Source organism: Athene cunicularia (genome assembly GCF_003259725.1).
Source record: "Athene cunicularia isolate RWA chromosome 5 unlocalized genomic scaffold, athCun1 chr5_part1, whole genome shotgun sequence".
NCBI classification, from domain to species: domain Eukaryota; kingdom Metazoa; phylum Chordata; class Aves; order Strigiformes; family Strigidae; genus Athene; species Athene cunicularia.
The window spans coordinates 29,968,482-29,986,570 of NW_020799101.1; the positions used below are offsets into that span (position 1 = coordinate 29,968,482).

General features: G+C 35.0%; 1 protein-coding gene across 1 annotated transcript in view; it reads right to left on the reverse strand.

The window, feature by feature from the left end:
* SCFD1 (sec1 family domain containing 1) overlaps positions 1–17,270 on the reverse strand; it is a 49,134-nt gene extending 31,864 nt beyond the window's left edge. The window contains exons 1-12 of the mRNA XM_026850089.1: positions 17,201–17,270; positions 16,248–16,336; positions 15,145–15,235; positions 14,319–14,441; positions 13,010–13,097; positions 8,948–9,037; positions 7,687–7,742; positions 6,617–6,702; positions 4,728–4,827; positions 1,257–1,396; positions 753–843; positions 328–401 (exon numbers count right to left, since the gene is read on the reverse strand). Of these exons, the coding sequence (XP_026705890.1) occupies positions 328–401; positions 753–843; positions 1,257–1,396; positions 4,728–4,827; positions 6,617–6,702; positions 7,687–7,742; positions 8,948–9,037; positions 13,010–13,097; positions 14,319–14,441; positions 15,145–15,235; positions 16,248–16,336; positions 17,201–17,257 (1,085 nt within the window). The 5' untranslated portion in view covers positions 17,258–17,270. The remainder of the gene's footprint in view (positions 1–327; positions 402–752; positions 844–1,256; positions 1,397–4,727; positions 4,828–6,616; positions 6,703–7,686; positions 7,743–8,947; positions 9,038–13,009; positions 13,098–14,318; positions 14,442–15,144; positions 15,236–16,247; positions 16,337–17,200) is intronic.
* Between the last annotated feature and the right edge of the window lie 819 nt (positions 17,271–18,089).

Genomic DNA, 18,089 nt, shown 5'->3' on the forward strand with positions numbered 1-18,089 from the left:
CATTAATCAAAATGTAATTAATTACACACTGTGCAAAAGCAAGTAGATAAATCTATGATGCACTTGGATTATTCAGATTTGCTGAGAAAACACTCCAAAGTCATGTGTAGGGCTCACACACATATGCTGTGGATGTTACACATGTAAGGACATGATAAGGACATGCATTAAATTTTATCAGAATTATACGGCACTTAAACTTTATCACTGAGCTGAACAGTCTACTTTTAAAGCTATTTATTTCAAAGGATATTAAAAGAGAAATTACAGAAAGAATTAGAAATGGTTCCCAATTAATTAAACAATAATGCATTATTGATTACTTACCTGACAGCTGAAGTTAGCTTAGCTGTATTATCAGAAAGCATACTTATCGCTCCTTCATCCTCCCCTTCTATACCCTTGGTTTTGGGGAATGGTTTGGGAAGAGGAATAAAAGTAGTCATAATAAATGCAAAGATCACACATGCAAATACAGTCAGTACATTCAGAAACCATTTTCTCATAATGGTATTAAATTCTGCACTGTGTTTTATAATTATTATGTAAGTTATATAAATGTAACGCCAATAAACACAAGAAATAGAACCTTCTCATGAAATATGGTACTTCTAGTCCTACTTTTAAGATTGTATTATGCCTAAAATTCAGCATGTGCTGATAATTTTTGTGTGGGGTGACAAGGGTGGACTAAGCATCTCTCCAAGTCCTATTATGCTTTACATAAAGCATGTATAGGTGATAAAACTTACCATGATACTTTTAAGTCTTTTGACTTCATCTTCTTGGGCTCTGTAGGATTCCAGTTCTTGCTGAACAGACTCAGCTACCTCTGGAAAAGGACTAAGGCAAAACTCTGTTGATTTAACTGAGCCTAATGCAAACTGAAACACTAGAACCAGACACGTTTCACGATCAAGATGATCATGAAAACACTTTCAGAAATATCAATACACAACTCATGCAGCAGTATCAAATCGGTGAAAATAATAACATCTTACTGTAGGTTTACTTAAACTTTCAAAGATATATTCATTGCTTTCAGTATTTTAATATAATTTTGAGAAGAACAATTTTGTCCTCTGTAACAAAAAGCTAATATACAATTAATATGGACAATGGATATTCAAAATGATCATTCCTTAAAAAAAACCCCTTCAAAAATATTTTCCAAGCTTAAAAATAGAACTAATATGAAGAAGCCTTAGAATTTATATTGACTGAATTAATATAAACTCTGTATCTATACAGCTTACCTGCCCTTATGTTTTTGCCAGAATTTGTCAGATGTAGTTAAATCATAGGACTTCTTATTTTTTTTCTTAGGTCTAGCACCTGCTGGAGAACTTTCCATTCCTGTTGATTCTTCCAAGTTAACTCTATTCAAATGAAAATCCTATTAAAAGAGGAATCTTATGTAAATATTTGACAGTTTTTAATTATTTAATCACTGTTATACTCAATCGATTATGTTCTAGAGTATTTCTAAAAAAAATATTAACATAGCTATTTATTACCATTTCATAAGGGGGCAGGAAATGGTTTACAACTAACTAGATAATAACAACAGCAGTGTAAGAATTCCAGAATTACTCACACTTACTGAAAAAAACACCAAACAAGGCAATAAATGTTAAGCAAAGACATCTGACTGTCTCACATGCAGCTAATCTTCTGACACTGAATTCTGAACACTGTTTTCTGTATAGAAAATAAATTATTTAGCAACAACTGAGCTCTAACAACTGGCCAAAACGTGAAAGGATAAAAGTTTCTGTGTTGCAGACAAAAAATGTTTCCAAGGCTGAATTTCACTTACACAACTACAGCAAATGTATCAAAGCTGCAAAGAAGCTCATGACATCAGCAACAGGAATATCCACAAGGACTACTTACACCTTCACAGCTTCTTCCCTATTTTTTTGTATGCTAGTGAAATAGTGAGTGCAGGATAAAGCAACAGTTTGCAATAAAGTTGCTATTTCTCCGTATAGCTTTACTTCTTCCACAGATGCATGAACCTAGAAACTACATCTTTTTGCTAGATTGCACAGTTCTGCTCACATAATATGTCACCACACTGCTCCCTGTATGTCCTCTGGTTCTTTTCCCAATTAATTTTGCAAAGGACAGCTCTTTATTTTCTGCAGCAAACATATTCCCTCTGGTTTTCAGCAGTACTCTACTTGCTGACTTTATTCTAACCCTTTTCAAGAACATTTAAAATTTCAAAGGTGCTCTTTGCTTGGCAAGTAATGATAGAGTCAAATCTTCAACTATACAGAATCTGTCATGAATCTTAGAATAGATATTTTTTCCAGAAATAAAGCTCCACTTTATTATATTCATTACCGTATACAGAACACTGTAAGTGAAACTGTCAAATAAAATTTTTAACTGTTTCTAGTTATCCCTTGGCAGAGTTCACACTTAAAATGTAATACTATGAATGATTCATACCAGAATAGAAACAAAACCAAGTATCTACCCAAAGGAAACACACGCAGTCAATGAGCACAAACCTCATCTTACAAGACATGTTTAATGTTTCAGCAAAAAAAGAGTATTTTTCAAGTACATATGTTCAATAAAGACTTCAAAGAAAGAAAAAATGATTGCAAATTCAGCTGTAATTTTTAATGAAGATCTACGTTTTGGCTCAATCTAACTCAGCAGTGACCTGAGTTTCCAAGTTAGTTTTGGCATCTACAAGTTGTTTTACCAAAATTATTCTTATTGATTAAGAGTTCTTCCTTTCACCTCCCCATTCTCTCTTGATAAGGCTTTCTATCCATGCCTCCCATTTTTCTGTATCTACTCCTGAAAGGTTTTTTTATTTAGAAATGGGAATCTCTTCATACAAGCCTGTTTATGTGTAGAAATCACAATTTTAGATGGATGCAGTACACAACTTTGTGGCTGGGTTAACATTTAGTTCAACACCGCACAAAATTCCTGGACTATTGTAACTGAGAGCTTAAATGAAAAACAATTTTACTGAAAGTACAGTTTACATAATCATCACCTTGGTAACACTTTCATGGTTACAATATATGGCCTTTTAAAAGGCTACTGCGGTTATTTCATGAAATATGATCGGTACGTGAAGAACCTGGCGTGCTTGTCTAAGGTGAATAACTTGACTGGTTTTGAAATTAAAGTTTTGCCCTTGACATGGAATCACAGGCCACTTGGTTACAATTTCACCAGACAAATTCATAATCCTATCGGCTCAGTCAAAAATTAGATGCAACATTTAACAAGTTATTCCAGAGAAACTACCAAAGCCTGATGCAGTACAGATCCTCAAATCATTCTTCCAGTGTTATTCTAACACCCCTCCATATTTGTAGCACTAGTTGTCCTCAACTTTCACTACATCTTTAATCCCTCTGCATCCTGATGCACCAAAGTCCTACTCCCACACATGCCTGAGACCATTTGACACTACCTTCCCTACCTGGCAGCTGTGAGTAGGAGGCAAGTACAGGGAGCTTTGCAGGGATTTACTATCCAGTAAATGAGCATTTGCTGGTTAAGTAGTTGGCAGGTAACAAGACAAAATAAGTGTAGACCTTGTGCAATAGTTTACCCCTGTAAAAATTCAAATCTGGGTTTTCATCCCCTATTCTTTCACTGATTTTCAAAAGAAATCTGTAAAAATTCAGTACTTCTAATTGTAAGTCTCTAGCCAGTTCAACAGTTATTGGAGAAAACACAGTGCAAACCGTGTTTTTTTCATGTATGACTTTCCTAAAGAAATCAGGCCAAAAAAAGTTTATTTGTAAAAATCATCCTTAAGCTCTAGGGGAAGAGACTTTTCATAAGGAATGATTTACGTACAATAGAAAAGTGTTCTAAAAATTCCCATTACTGCTAGAATATTTTCATCGTAGCAATGCAAGTTTCTGGATAACACTGTATTTATGACTATACAATTCACAACCAACTCTGTATACAAACACATATGTGCATGTACATATTTTACAAATTCCTCTAACAGTCTCAATAAGAAAACCAAAATATTTCTCAAAGCTAGATATTGAAATGATTTGCATAACTAACTCTACCATATAAAAGTGTCCAGATAGCAATTATTCTTACTCATATTATCTTTTATTATTTACTCCATGACTATGTACGAAATGCATAAATCCTAGGTGAATAGTATTTACTTTTATTCAAGTACACTTCTACTCCTGGTTTTATAAAATAAACTTGAGGAAATAAAAGTTGTTTAAAGCTATCTGGATTTCCAAAAAGTTATTAAAAAAGTCTATTTTAGATTTCTCACAGTAAGGTCATGTACCACTTGGTATCTCTATACTGAACACCTACACCACCTTGTGGAGAAAACCAGAAATAGGTATTTTTAGAAATTCAAACTAAAAGTGGTTTAAAAACTCATTAACAGCATTTATTTTTCAAAACCGAATTGCACTTAATGAAGTCTGCAGTTTATATAACAGAAAAGATCATGAACTACTGATGAAAAAGCTAGGACTGCTGAATTATCTATTTTTTCATAATATCAAGATTTCTACTTTTTAACCATTTTAGAAGTTATTGTAAATAAACCTTCTCGAGAAAAGTTTCCAAGTTGTTTTTTACTAAACAACTCCCAAATAAAACAGACAAAACAGATTTTGGATTAAGAGAGAATTTGGTGTTTAGTAACAAACTGAGTGAAAAAATAGTTTTGGTAACAAAATCAGATTTATTCTTACCAGAACATCATGCACTAAAGCTTGGTATGTCCAAGTATGATGTAGAGGAGTTGCTAAATCTATGTTTCTGTCAACAAGGACTAATAGGGGCCTTTGGAAGCTGAAAAGATGACACTGTATTAGTACTTTAAACATTTAACATCCTGAGTGATATCAGCCACCTTTACACTGTATTTCAAGTTAAAGCCAAACTGACTATGCAGAGTTCCTCCAGCCTTCCCAAAAGCACCTGGGGCTGATCACTGCCAGAAATTCCATGAATCGCTCTCTTAGTAATGATAAAAAGATTATTTTATTTTGTACTAAGAGAAATTACCAATGCATAAATATTGAGAAGTAGTCAAACCATTAAACAGTAACTAGCCTTTTACGTATTAATTATTATCTCTGTGTGTGGATACACATTTGAGTTCCAACCAACTGTCTGAGTGGGTAACATTTGACTTTATTCCCCATTATAAACGTCAAATATAAAATCTCTCTTCCAAGAGTGTTTAATTTCACTTTTCTCTTTGCTTGTATATGAAATTTATAAAGAAAAAATCATTAATTTCTGAGACGCATTGTGGCAATTTCATCAGTACTCAATTTTGTGTAAAAAGAATGCAGACATGCCTAAATGTCTTGGGTTATGGCTACATGAAAAATGTATAGCGAAGCTAGGAAGGCTGTGAATTGACAGAACATTATTGCAACCATTTCCCTTAAGCACATTAAACCTACAGTAAATGCGATGGCTAAATTACAGCGTATTTGAACATAGTAAAAGCATGTTAATTCCATGCTTTGGATTTCCATGCAGTAAGTATTTTCATACAGATATATAATCTCAATACTCTTAGTCACCTGATTCTGAAAACCAAAATAAAGATCTGAAGCAATTTAACTGGTTAAAAGTTCCCATGTTTCCCTTTCCTTTGAGTTTTTTAAGGTAATGATGCTATGCTATCAGGAAAATAATCCCTCTGAAGGAAAAACAGTGGTTACAATTCAGTTCCTATGAGGAAGCGGTATTTCACAGCTATTCTCTCTCCTAACACCTTTTAATCTCATTCCATTTTGCCACCCTTGATGTTTTTTCTGTCTTTTATCCAAGTTCTGCTCTTAATTTGAGATAAAAGTATGACTATTTTATATCCAGCTAGGAGATCACAACTGTTTCCTTCATCTAGTTTTCCCAATACATCTCCTCATCTTTTCATGTACAGTGTAAACTCCTGTAATACACTTTGCTAAGGCAGCCTGTGGAGTATTAAACTACCTGCAGGCAACTGTATAAGCAGGAGGCTACTGAGAACACATTATTAGATACATGCAAGCATCCACAACGTCTTTTCTCACCCCTCTTTCCCCTCAAAGGATTCAAATGGTCATTACTTCACAGTCCTTAAATACCTAAATATCCAAGTGGTAGTCCTCAAACAGTCCTCCTCTGGTACATATAGGGATCAGCTGAGAAACACTTGTTTTTGATATAACTACAACTGTTAGCAGTGCTTACAAGTGAGAAAATGGGTTATTTCTTTCTTTTTAATGGACTAAAGGTTGCTAACAGGTATGTTCAGACATCCAACTGCATATCCTGGTCCTGTAAATTGAGTGTATTTGCAGGAGCTTGGTTCTTGCTGAGTTTAGAGAGTGAACAAAATTACGTGGTTCATTAAATAATTTCTGTCTCACTGTCCTAGGATTGCTCACTTACTAGCTATAAAAGTTTTCAAACTAGCTATGCTAAGAGATTGGAAAACTCCCTAAATTCTTTTACTATAGAATTTGAACCAAATTCTTGCAAATACAGTTTTCAGTACAGTGGTGACTTATCCTAATGAGTCATTTAAGACAACTGAAATATGAAAAATAAAAATACATAGTTGTTACTAATACCATACCTGAACTGGCCAGCTCCAAGTGTGTCACCTGTAAAAAGACTGTTTCTGGCATCTCTTAGATTCTCTCTGAGCTTCTTATCTAATTTCTGAGGGGGGAAAAAACAGAACAGTTTTTAACAAACCAATGGTTCCCTAACCTCTTAATATGACCAACATTTAAAGATCTGTTGTGCTGTTTCTGTAGTTTATAAATGTCTTAGCTACAGGAAGTCTAGGTCCACGATACACAAAAAAGAAAGAAATCTCTTCCTTCTGTTTTCTCCCTCCAGCATTTATACCTATATCCAGCACTATACAGAAGACGTTCTTTTTATGTCCATTAATCTTCTCCCAGGCAATCAGCACCCTCTCCCTAAACATGTACATAGAAAATACCAGTAGGAAACACCAAGAGGGAAACACAGCAGGAGCAGCAAACTGGGCTGTCAGACACTGCCACACTGTTTCATAAAAATTATATTACCCTCAATATGAACGAATGCACACTGAATGCTCTAGGTTTAATCAGCATTAAGGCTTCACTGACAAAGATGTGAGGAAGATGGAAGAAAAGTAGCACACTGACTCCTACTGAAGACAGTGCTGTAGGGATTTTTAATTGTGATTTAGTTTGGTAATTTCATCCCTACTTGATGATCAAGTTCAGTGTAATTTTAATTTGATATAGAAGAAACGTACTTAACGGGGTTTCCTAGCAAAATAGATAAAAATTTCTCAGTAAGACACACAGAAAAGCCCAGGCCAGACAGCCACTTTTTAAACTGTGTGTAGATAGAGCTTAACAGTTGTAATTATGCTGCCTGTCAGAAAATCTTGATAAACTCTAGATTAAGAGTGATTATTCATGTGTAATTTTCTAATCAGCTGATTCCATAATATTACAATTTCTACAGATGAGACCTGTGGAACTAAAATCAGAAAGGAAAACTGGTATATCTCCTTTCCAGCTTTATTTTCTTCACAAGAAAAAGGATACAATGACACTAGATCTCTGCCTAGTATTGAGAAAAGTAAACAAGGTGTTAGGAAGTTTTTAAACAAAGATATTTGTTTAGAAAATAGTTTCTTACCACTGCCACCATTTCAGCTGCAGTTCCTCTTGAGCATCTGATTATAGGAATAGCTCCTAATAAAAGATATATTGACTTGCATTATTATAATTTGCATTATAATTTTCAGATTGTAAGTCAGTGTACTATTCAAAAAACAAATTTTTAGTAACATTCTGAGATTATATTTTTCGAGTGGACAATACCAACATGTTAAATTTGTCTCTTGCAGTCTTTATGAAACAAAAAATGTTATATAAAAATATAAATAATGTTTCACAAAAGTAAGTTAATAACTCATACAGGAATTGATAAGAAGTATCGTGTACACTACAAAGACAGCTAAAGTACTGTGGATGGAATAAATTATCTCATATAGAAGCATTAAAAGTTACTTTCAAGAGGTTCGAAGTCCCTTGAAAACAGTAATAGTAAGTACTATAGCACCACTACAATGTATCGGTTACAACTCACTGCAAGGTAATGTTATTATATTTTCAAAAGCACATTTTCCATTGGCTTTCAGGATTCAGCTTTCAAAATCTTTAGCTACTGTTTCTCACTTATCTGTATTAATATGAACATTCCAATACCACAGCATTTAAGTGACTGAGTAAAAGAGATTTAATTTGTATCATGCTAACACTTGAAAGAAGGAACTCAGTAGGTGCAAGGGAATGTCTCTTGAACAGACTGTCCCATAGCAATCCTCAGCTCCCCTTGTAGGAATGTCAATACAGACTGACTGACTTCAGTGAGAACTTAGATTAAATGTCATCATTAGGAAAAATGTATAAGCTAAGCATCAAGAAAACTCACACTAAAGTAAATTTAATATCTCTTCCTACTCCTTGAGTTATTTCAGTTAGATCTTTGTAAGGTCTGTGTGAGGGTTTTCTTTCTTCTTTTTCTGTAGTTTTTTGGTATTTTTTTGAAAGCTACCAATCCAAACTCAAAGTACTACTGATCTTCATTGCAAACTGGTATTTTATAAAAACGGTGAATCCAAACCTTTGCATTTCAGTATTCTTCTCCCACTGATACCAAAGACTAAGACTCAACTCCCATGTAGGACAGTCTTTACTGTCTTTTGCAGTGATGTAGAACAGGAATTCGAGCAAGATCATTAACCCACCCTGTGAACCATTAAGATTTCTGCCACAGATCTAACTCTGCTTTTAATTTGCTACAGGAAATCACTAAACTTCTAAGTATCTCATTGAACATGGATCTCTTCTAAAAGGAAAATATATGGAAAATATGCTAGAATTTGAAAACTTACCAAGTGTAACAAAAAAACAGAAGAGACTATCAACAATAGTGTCCATTATAGTTTCCATTTCTGTGTCTGTTATATCTGGTCGGTTAATAGCTAAAACAGTGTGGAAAAGAAGAATAAGGTTAACGTAGTTTATGCCACTTTAATACTGAGAAAGCAATCCTCTTCTTACCTAACAGCTGATAATAGCCAACAGCTTTTGTTACACAAGAGATCAAATCCAGAAATGCCCCTCTTAGCATATCCATTAGTTTGTTCTGTCTTTCAGCAAAAAATTGGGAGAACTTAATTACTGCCCACTGTATAAGGTCAAACACTACACAATCTTTTCCAATTATCTCTAACAATGTATACTCTAAATTCTGGATTGTTAGTATTGCACTATTAAAAGACCTCCTAGAAAACCATGTTACAGAACAGAAATGGCCATCCACTTGGAAACCATTTTTCAGATATAAACCCCACAAGAATTACTTGTGTAATTTAAAGAGAATTACAGTATGCAGCTATCTATATTTAAAGATTCTAAATCCCATCTCTTGTAAAGGAGATTCCTTTTCCTTTTAAAAGTTTTTTTAATAAATTTACTCTCAGTCTCCAGGTTAGGGATAATTCCCAAGTTCTAAAACATTTCACACTACAGATAGAAAGATTTCCCTCACATACTTAGGTCAGAACAAGAGACACATAGCAACATTTCTATTAAATAACTAACACTGACAAGTATATAATAGCCAAGAGGAAACATCAAACCTAATCTTACCACAGTTCTCAAGACAAGCACTGCCTTAGGATTCATGCCATAAATCCTATCCTCATTCATTTTATTTTACCTTTAAAAATTTCTCACATAATTACCTGTCTTATACTCTTTCTTCAAAAAATGAACGTCAAAGCTCTGAATATTAAAAAGCCTTCCATCCTAAATTTATGCATGGCCAGTCATAATCATAATTCTCCGACTTTAAAGTGATTTTTTTCCCCAGCTTTTGTCCTGTAAGAACTTTAGAGGGATTATATTCCTATCAGCAGCTATCTTAGTAAGTCAAAGTTTCTACTAGACTGCTAAAATGGCAGCAGCAATAGAAGTGCGCCCCTTAGCAATTTTTTATTTTGAGTTCAAGTTTCTGAAATATCAGCATTAAGAACGGCAGACTGTTTCCAATATCTGTATTTTTCTGTAATAAAAAGCTTTGAAATTAACTGGGGCTATCTTTCTGTAGTTACCTCCAACTAATAAGTCTCTCAGTTTGCCTTCTAATTTTGTGTAACATGCACATTTTATGAGCATATTCATTTTGTTTGTACCATTGCAATCAACACAAATACTCAGTATTACTGCTCCTTAGGTCAACCTTTGAGAAACTCCATTAATAATCTTTCAGTAAAATGTTCTATCATGTTTTCTATATATTCCTCTCTCTCCACTGTAACACACTTATGGGGGATACACCTATTACAGAAAAGTAAGCCTAGGTCTCCTACATTTTTTTGTTTTATAAAATTGATCCAAATTTGGTAAAGAAGCATTCCAATAGCATCAAACAGGATGCCAGGATGATCAGATTTATACCAGTATTACCCATTTACTCTTCCTTCTGGTTTAACCCCAGCCAGCAACTAAAGCACCATACAACTGCTTGCTCACTCCTCCCCACTCTCAGAATTGGAAAAAAAGTAGAAGTAAATGGGTTGACATAAGAATGGTTTAATAACTAAACTAAAATAATAACAATGATAATAAAAATATAATAATAGTAATGAAAAGGAATCTAATAAAAAGAGAGAGAGAAATAAAACCCAAGGAAAGACAAGTGATGGACAATGCAATTGCTCACCACTCACTGACTGAGGCCTGAGCAGCGAGCCTCCCTGAAGCCCAACTCCTCCCCATTCATATACTGAGCATGACGTCCTGTGGTATGGAATATCCCTTCAGCTAGTTCGGGTCAGCTGTCCTGGCCATGCTCCCTCCCAGCTCCTTGTGCCCCTGCTTGCTGGCTGAGCATGGGAAACTGAAAAATCCTTGACTTAGGATAAGCACTACTTAATCACAACTAAAACAGCTGTGTGTTAACCAACCTTATTCTCGCACTAAATCTAAAACACAGCACTGTACCAGCTACTAGGAAGAAAATTAACTCTGTTCCAGCCAAAACAAGGACACTTCTACACAGCCATAGAAAAACAGAACCAGAGGGAGCCTGAGTCAGTCCTCTTGCCCAAAGATGAGTCAAACTCATATTATTTCTGTGTCTAAAAGAATTCCCAAAGCTTCCCAGTCATAAAAATACCATAATGTTTATAGGTAATCCATTCTAATATTTCAGTCTTTAATGTTATCAAGTGCTCCTAATATCGGACTGGAAACTTTTTTGTTGCAATTTAAGCTCATCACTTCTTGTCCATTACTACATGGACAGAGAGTATGTTATCTCCTTTCTGTCGGTGAAAGCCTTTTATTGATCTTAGTTCAACCATTCAGCTATATGTGTGGCCACACATGGCAGTCCTGCTGCAAGAACAGCAGCCATCTTTCATCACCATCAGATTTATATTAATTTATGTAGATTATGAAACTATATAAACTGGCAGTTTTCTGCTAGGGTTACTCTCCAAGGCAAAGAAGACTACTTTTTCTTTGCCCCTGCATCCCTACTGCCTGCTTGTGTCAGATCTAGAACTCACACAGTGAGGTGGATCAACTCAGTGCTCTAATGGAAAACTAATCCCTCTCTATGGGAATTTAGATTTCCGTTTGATCAGCTTTTGGGAACTGCCCACTTCTAGATTGGTTTAAACAAACTGTGAAACCATGTGTTGGGTGGTGAATTTCTGATGAGTGCAAAACATTTTCTATCTTTTTAATTCAAATTCTTTGTTAGCTAGCAGGAATCTTAAGAGAGCTGGTCAGGTGTCTTTACATACACATCACAAAACATTACTAAAACACTTAACAGCACGTTTTAGTTAAAAAAAAAGTCTGCTTTTCAAACAAAAATGCCCTTCATTCTGACAATGGAATCAATCCGGTGTGAGAAAGAACTCACTATTATGCATCCATTTTTAAAGAAAGGTAACGACTCTGAAAATTGGGTGAGAGAGGAAACAATTATTGCCTAAATGTTAGGCATACAGAGACTTTTCACCTCTATCTGGTCACTAGTGAGTATTCTGTGCATCCAAATAAATCAGGAATTAACCGTGTGACACCATGTGTAGACACTGTGACTAAATTAATGAGGAGCTGTGGCTAAAAAAGGGCTATCTTGCCTCTGACTTACACACTTCTGCTGCTTCCCTTGCACCAGATTTGTAGATCACACAAATAAGCTGGTATTTTCTATGGAATGAGTCAATGAACAAACACTCTGCAGCTCCAAGATTACTGGTTCTGATGTAAAAGGAGGAGAAGATGAGGGAGAAGTACAGCAGGGGCAGCAAGACAATCTACCCTGTAATAGCTAGCCAACTAAGAGGGACAGAAGAGGTAGAGTGATAGTTCTCTGTTGATTTAGCGTATTAAATAGATCAGGGAGCACAAAAATCAGATCAAAGGAGGGAGGAAAATCATGTGGACAATTATGACAACTAGTATATATGTTTGCATTCCTTGCAGAAACTTCCCAACTGACCATTCACACAGGAAAAAAATACTCAATTCCTTAGGAACTGCAGAAGTGATGATGTGAATAGTGGTGCCTAAATACAGCAGCACCCAGTGTTTATTTACATGTGTAAACAATATGAAATTTTTCTTATATTATTCCATCTATAAAAAGCCCTACTATCCATATATGTCTATACTGCAGTTTTGCTTTATTAAATTTGTTATCTCAAAGTATGTAATTATTTTTCAATATTACAATACCATGTAGTAAAGATGCTGAAATTAATATCAAAGAACTTGTTTCCTTCATGACTTTAAACTACACAACTAACAGATTATCCTGAATTCTGAGCAGATCAAAGCAAAATAAAATCATTGCTTAGCATTAGCTACAACTTCAAAATTAAATTTCAACTTAGACATTCTGGTATAATTTTTATAAAACTTTTACTTACCACGATATGAAACAAGTTCTTTGTTTTGGTTACACAATACGAACATGTCATCTTCTAAAGTAATAAAATTAAGATACTGATCAAACACCTAGAAACCAAGAAATCATGGTCAGAACAGTCCAGAGTGAAGCATAAAAACACCTATCTGTGATTTATTGCTACTTCTTTTTGAACCATTTACAGAACTACCTGTTAAAAGAAAGAAATGCAAGATATAATGTATGAATTACAAAGCCTGTGTAAGGATTGAGTGGTAACACAAAACATCAGAGCAACCAAAAAGTGCTGACATACTTGAAGTCCAACTTCAAGTATTGCTGTGGACAAATTTTTAGAAGCCAGTCATCACTGAAAAAACACATATGGAGGACATTATGGGTTTAATTTTTATTAATATGAAGGATATGAAGGACTACAACATAAACAGTGCTGAACGCTCAGGCAGGAGAGAGGAAAGAGGGCAGTATCTACACAATCAGAGATTATAGCTCACAAATTCTAATTTTTCTGCAATGTATCTGTACATTCAGGAAATAAAATAAACCTCTCTATAGCATAAACTGTTAATGGGACATCACAACAGAAAAATAGATTTAAGAAAGTATTTCACAGTGCTACACCAACTTACTCCTGCTTAAAGGCTTAAACAATACTAATAGCTTTCATTTCATTTCACAACAGTTTCTTTCTCTCATGCCCGTAGTACTCCCTAACAGGAGTGACAAAAAGTGAATGTATTTAAGTATATATGAAAATAATTATTTAATAATTAGCCGATTTTGGTACAGGTGTTCAACAAAAATAAAAGGGTACATACCTGACACCTGCCTTTAAATCATAAACGTATAGGAGAGTACTGAATAATATTGTCTATGTATAAAACATTCACCTCTACATTACACTGCCTATTTTTAAAATGACAACTGCACTCACACTGAGTCTTTCATGTATTTAGGAGCTAAAACCCCCAACCCATTATATATGTACTGGATGCACACACTGAGCTGATGAGATCAGGAATACTCTGTAACCACTGTATTTTCCCTCTTATCATTTAACACAAAGGTCTTGCAGCATTTGGGCTTTTGACTAAGATGAAGCACAGTAATAAGCTGCATTAGTGAGATGACTACAGATTCCCTTTTTTCCCCTCAGTAAATCTATGCCTGACATTGAATCTAGCTAAACATTTATTTTGTTCATGATTCAGTCAGAAAAGCTGTGTATGGCACTGATGTGGTCATGTAAGAATGCAGTAACACCTGTAAAGGTAATGTCTTTAACATTAGAGACTGTGGGGTTTTCTTACCTTAGCCACTTGAGTTACTGCATTAGCACCTATGGCAGCATTTGCAATATCTTCCAGTTTACTTCTTGAAATGGCAGAAATAAAGTTTAAATAATAAGATTCATAAAGCTGGTTTCGAAGATCCTAAAAGAAGGAAAACCACAATCTTTTTCCTGAATAAGTACTAATATAAAACATTCTTGCTTTTACTACATGATGTTGCAATCATCCACAGTCAGACTAAATTTTTGAAAGTAAACTGCTAGTTTGTACAGCCCTGTACACAGTTTTTGACTACATAACTAGATATAACAAACCTAAAACAGAACTGAAAAACCTAGGAAATTAAAGTTAAGGTACCAGATAGCAACAACTACTCCACACCTTACCACCAATCAAAAGTACCCTTTGCTCTTCTTCCTTCCTTTGGTGAAGATGTCAACCTTCCATCAATTCCCCCCAGAGCATGTGAAAAACTGAGATTAGCCTAGTCCAACCCCCTGGCTCAAAGCAGAGTTTTGCCCGTATTTCGATTTGTGCCCACTGCCTCTTGTCTTTTCACTCCCAAAACTGTCTCTCTGAAACACAGAAGACACATTTACCTACTTTCTGCAAAACCTATTTTTTTTCTAGGAAAAAAAACCAAACAAAAAAATTTGCATGTAAAACTTTTGGGTAATATTTTTATGCAAAGTATGTGCTAAATTATAAAAAAGTCCTAGCAAAGGTGTTGAAACACGCACAAGAACTAGATATAGAATGGTCACGCTCCAGTGAGTGCAGGATTACTTCATACACTCTACCTCTGTTGCGTCTGCTCATTTGAAACATTAAGCACAGAAGTTACCTGGCACATTCTGTCAATATTTTCTTCTGTTGGCATTACAAAGTAAACAGCTGGAACATCTGGAATAGCATCCCGATCTGAATGCAAAAGCCTGCAAAGAAGAAAAAATAAAGCTCTAAAGTGTTCCTTCTCTGATTTGTGGAAAATTATAGAAGTTAAAGAAATTATTTATTCATACAGACACGTTTAATTTCCTACAATTTCTCCATATACCATCTAGATTTTAGCAAGAACAAAACATGAAAAAATAGCAAAATCATATTTGTATAATATTTGGCTGAATATGTTAATAGAGGTCTCTGAAGTTTATTAAAAGTTTGAGAAAAGACTTTGCAAGTCTTCAAAAATAGATTAATCCATTCAGAGGAAGGTAAAATACTGCATCCACAAAGTTCATATACCAAATATTAATTGTTGACATGATAACAAAAAACCCTGCACATCTCATACTATTAAACATGTCTTTTCTGCTCATTAAAACAAAGACAGGCAAGGTGCTTACATGTTTCTCTCACTTTTCTGACGATATATCAACGTGTTAAACTGTGTTTCCATTTCTAGCCTTCAGTTAGTAAGAGTTAATAAACTTTAAAAACAAAAAAGTATTTTCAGAGATCCTCCATGACTGTAACCACAGCTAAGGAATGACAATGATTAAATAAATGTAATCTGGAGAAAGAGAAATGGGAAATCTCTTAAAATAATACTTAAAGATTCTTTATCTTTGACAACAAACAATTATAATCTATGTGCAATACAACTAGCAGAGAATATGCACAGTCCCATGAAACAGTTTGTGCCAAAATAATTTCAAGGTATATGAATACAGAGGGAATTATAGATTCCCCAAAACACTTACTTAATTCTTATTTTTGAGCAGGGGCCGCTCTATTTAGTAAAAAATCCTACTGAACTGTGTTTGGAATGACCTTTCCACTCCATGATTCTGAATAATACCACCTGATTTTAGAAACAAGAAAGGGTATAATCTTTATTTTACTAGTTATTCATTAAATGTTTTTCAATGTTTTTGTTTACAATTCTGAGGGAATATTAAATAAAGTTATTTTGGCAAAAAAAAAAATCCCAATTTTTTTACTTACAGATGCAAAGTGATCCCCATATCTCTCAGCTCTTTCACTGAGAGCAAAGGTGAGATTATATCTTGGCCAAATCTGTCATAAATGAGAACCTGAAATAGATACACATCTTTTTACAAAGTGGTGTAAAAAGTGGATACAGCAGAATACAGGATACAGTGGATACAGGAATTCAGGTTTGAGGAAGTACTGTCCTAAACTGAAAAGTGCTAAACATTTACCAATTCATTATACATCATTAATCTGTCATGGTCTTCCATTTGTGCTTACTAATACAAAAACAAAAAATAAGAAAGAATGAAAAGAACTCAGTGATAAAGGAAAATCAGTTAATCACTTCCATCTACTGAAAAGTGTCAGTCAAACAGGAATCTGCTGTCAGAAATTTGTTATTGGAAGTGCAGAATTTCTCTGACTGCATTTGGGAGAAAGCAAAAGGAGAAGCAGAGAGGAAAAAAGGGAATTGGCAAAAAGACAACAGAATGGATGAAGAGACAGAATATATGCTTTGTGTTAGCAAAAACTTCTCACAAATTACTTACTTTTTAAAGCTAATAAAGGTAACGAGCTCAGTTGTCCTAAATTTAAGGCTATCAATAGCTCTTCCCTTTCTATGGGCTTCTTTCTAACTCTGTGAGTTCACCTGTAAGGCATCATGTAAGTTTCTGCCAACAGCTATCAATGAGACTTAAGTGTATTTCAAAAACGTCCTCCTCAGCTGCTCATTAAAATATTGCCTAGGGAATCAGTCACTGTGTCATCAAGCAGCCAACATCTCAAATATGTATTTTTCTCAGCAATTCTGATATTCAATTCTGTATATTCATTGCACACAGGAAAAAATATTTTATACAAGTTAAGAACATGGAGAAGATACTCAACTTCCTTAAAATTTGAAAATCTGAACCTTTTTGAACACTGTAAAATTCTCCTATTCCTGTTCAAATAGTTCTTACCTTCCATACTGGTTCTCCTGTGCTGTTTTTAACAGGAGGAACATTGAAGTTCAGCATACGTTTCAAAGCCACTGGAAGACAAAGCAGAATAATGCTTTACTCTCTTTACACTTCTGCTATACACACATTAACAGGATTTTATTATACGTTTCATCTGAAGGAAACCCCATCAGTAAATATAAATGCAACAAGTCACATTTTCATAATTTTTATGCAGATTGGACTGACAAGTGGTACATGTCAGCTAGAATTTATGGGCTCTGGAAAATACTACAAAAACAAAAGCAGCAAGTCCCAAAACATGAAGAAAGAATCTTTGTCCTTAGTTATATGGGCTACATTCTGTTGCAGTTTGCCTTAAAAATAACTCCAGTATCTTTCTGAAGATGCCTTCTGTGAGAGCCGAGCAACCAGGTCTGTGAAAAACTAAGACAAACAGCCTGGGAAAGCAAAAGTTGAGGCTGATTGAAGATTTGCCTCAAACACTCCCAAGATAAAACTATGAGTCACAGGGTGCTTTCTGTGGAGGCCGAAGCTGATAAGGCTGCCCGATGTATCTGGGGGAGAGAGCCCTGTGGAGATGGGACGGCTCTGCCCTGGGGCACCTGGGCAGATTTCAAGGGCCATGTGTCCGGTGAACGAACTTTGCTTCATTATCCACGAAATGCATATTAAAGTTGACACCCCTCAATATGCTAACGAGGGCTGTCATGATCATGCTAGTGACATCATCCCATGAAACACCTTACCCCTCCCTGTACATGGGATATGTAGGTCTGAGGGTCGACCTAGGGGACGGACCCAAGGAAAGTGGGTATAAATCAAAGGGGAGAAGAAAGGGCTCTCTCTCTCTCTCTCTGCCCCTCTTCCTGCCCCCCCCCCCCCCCCG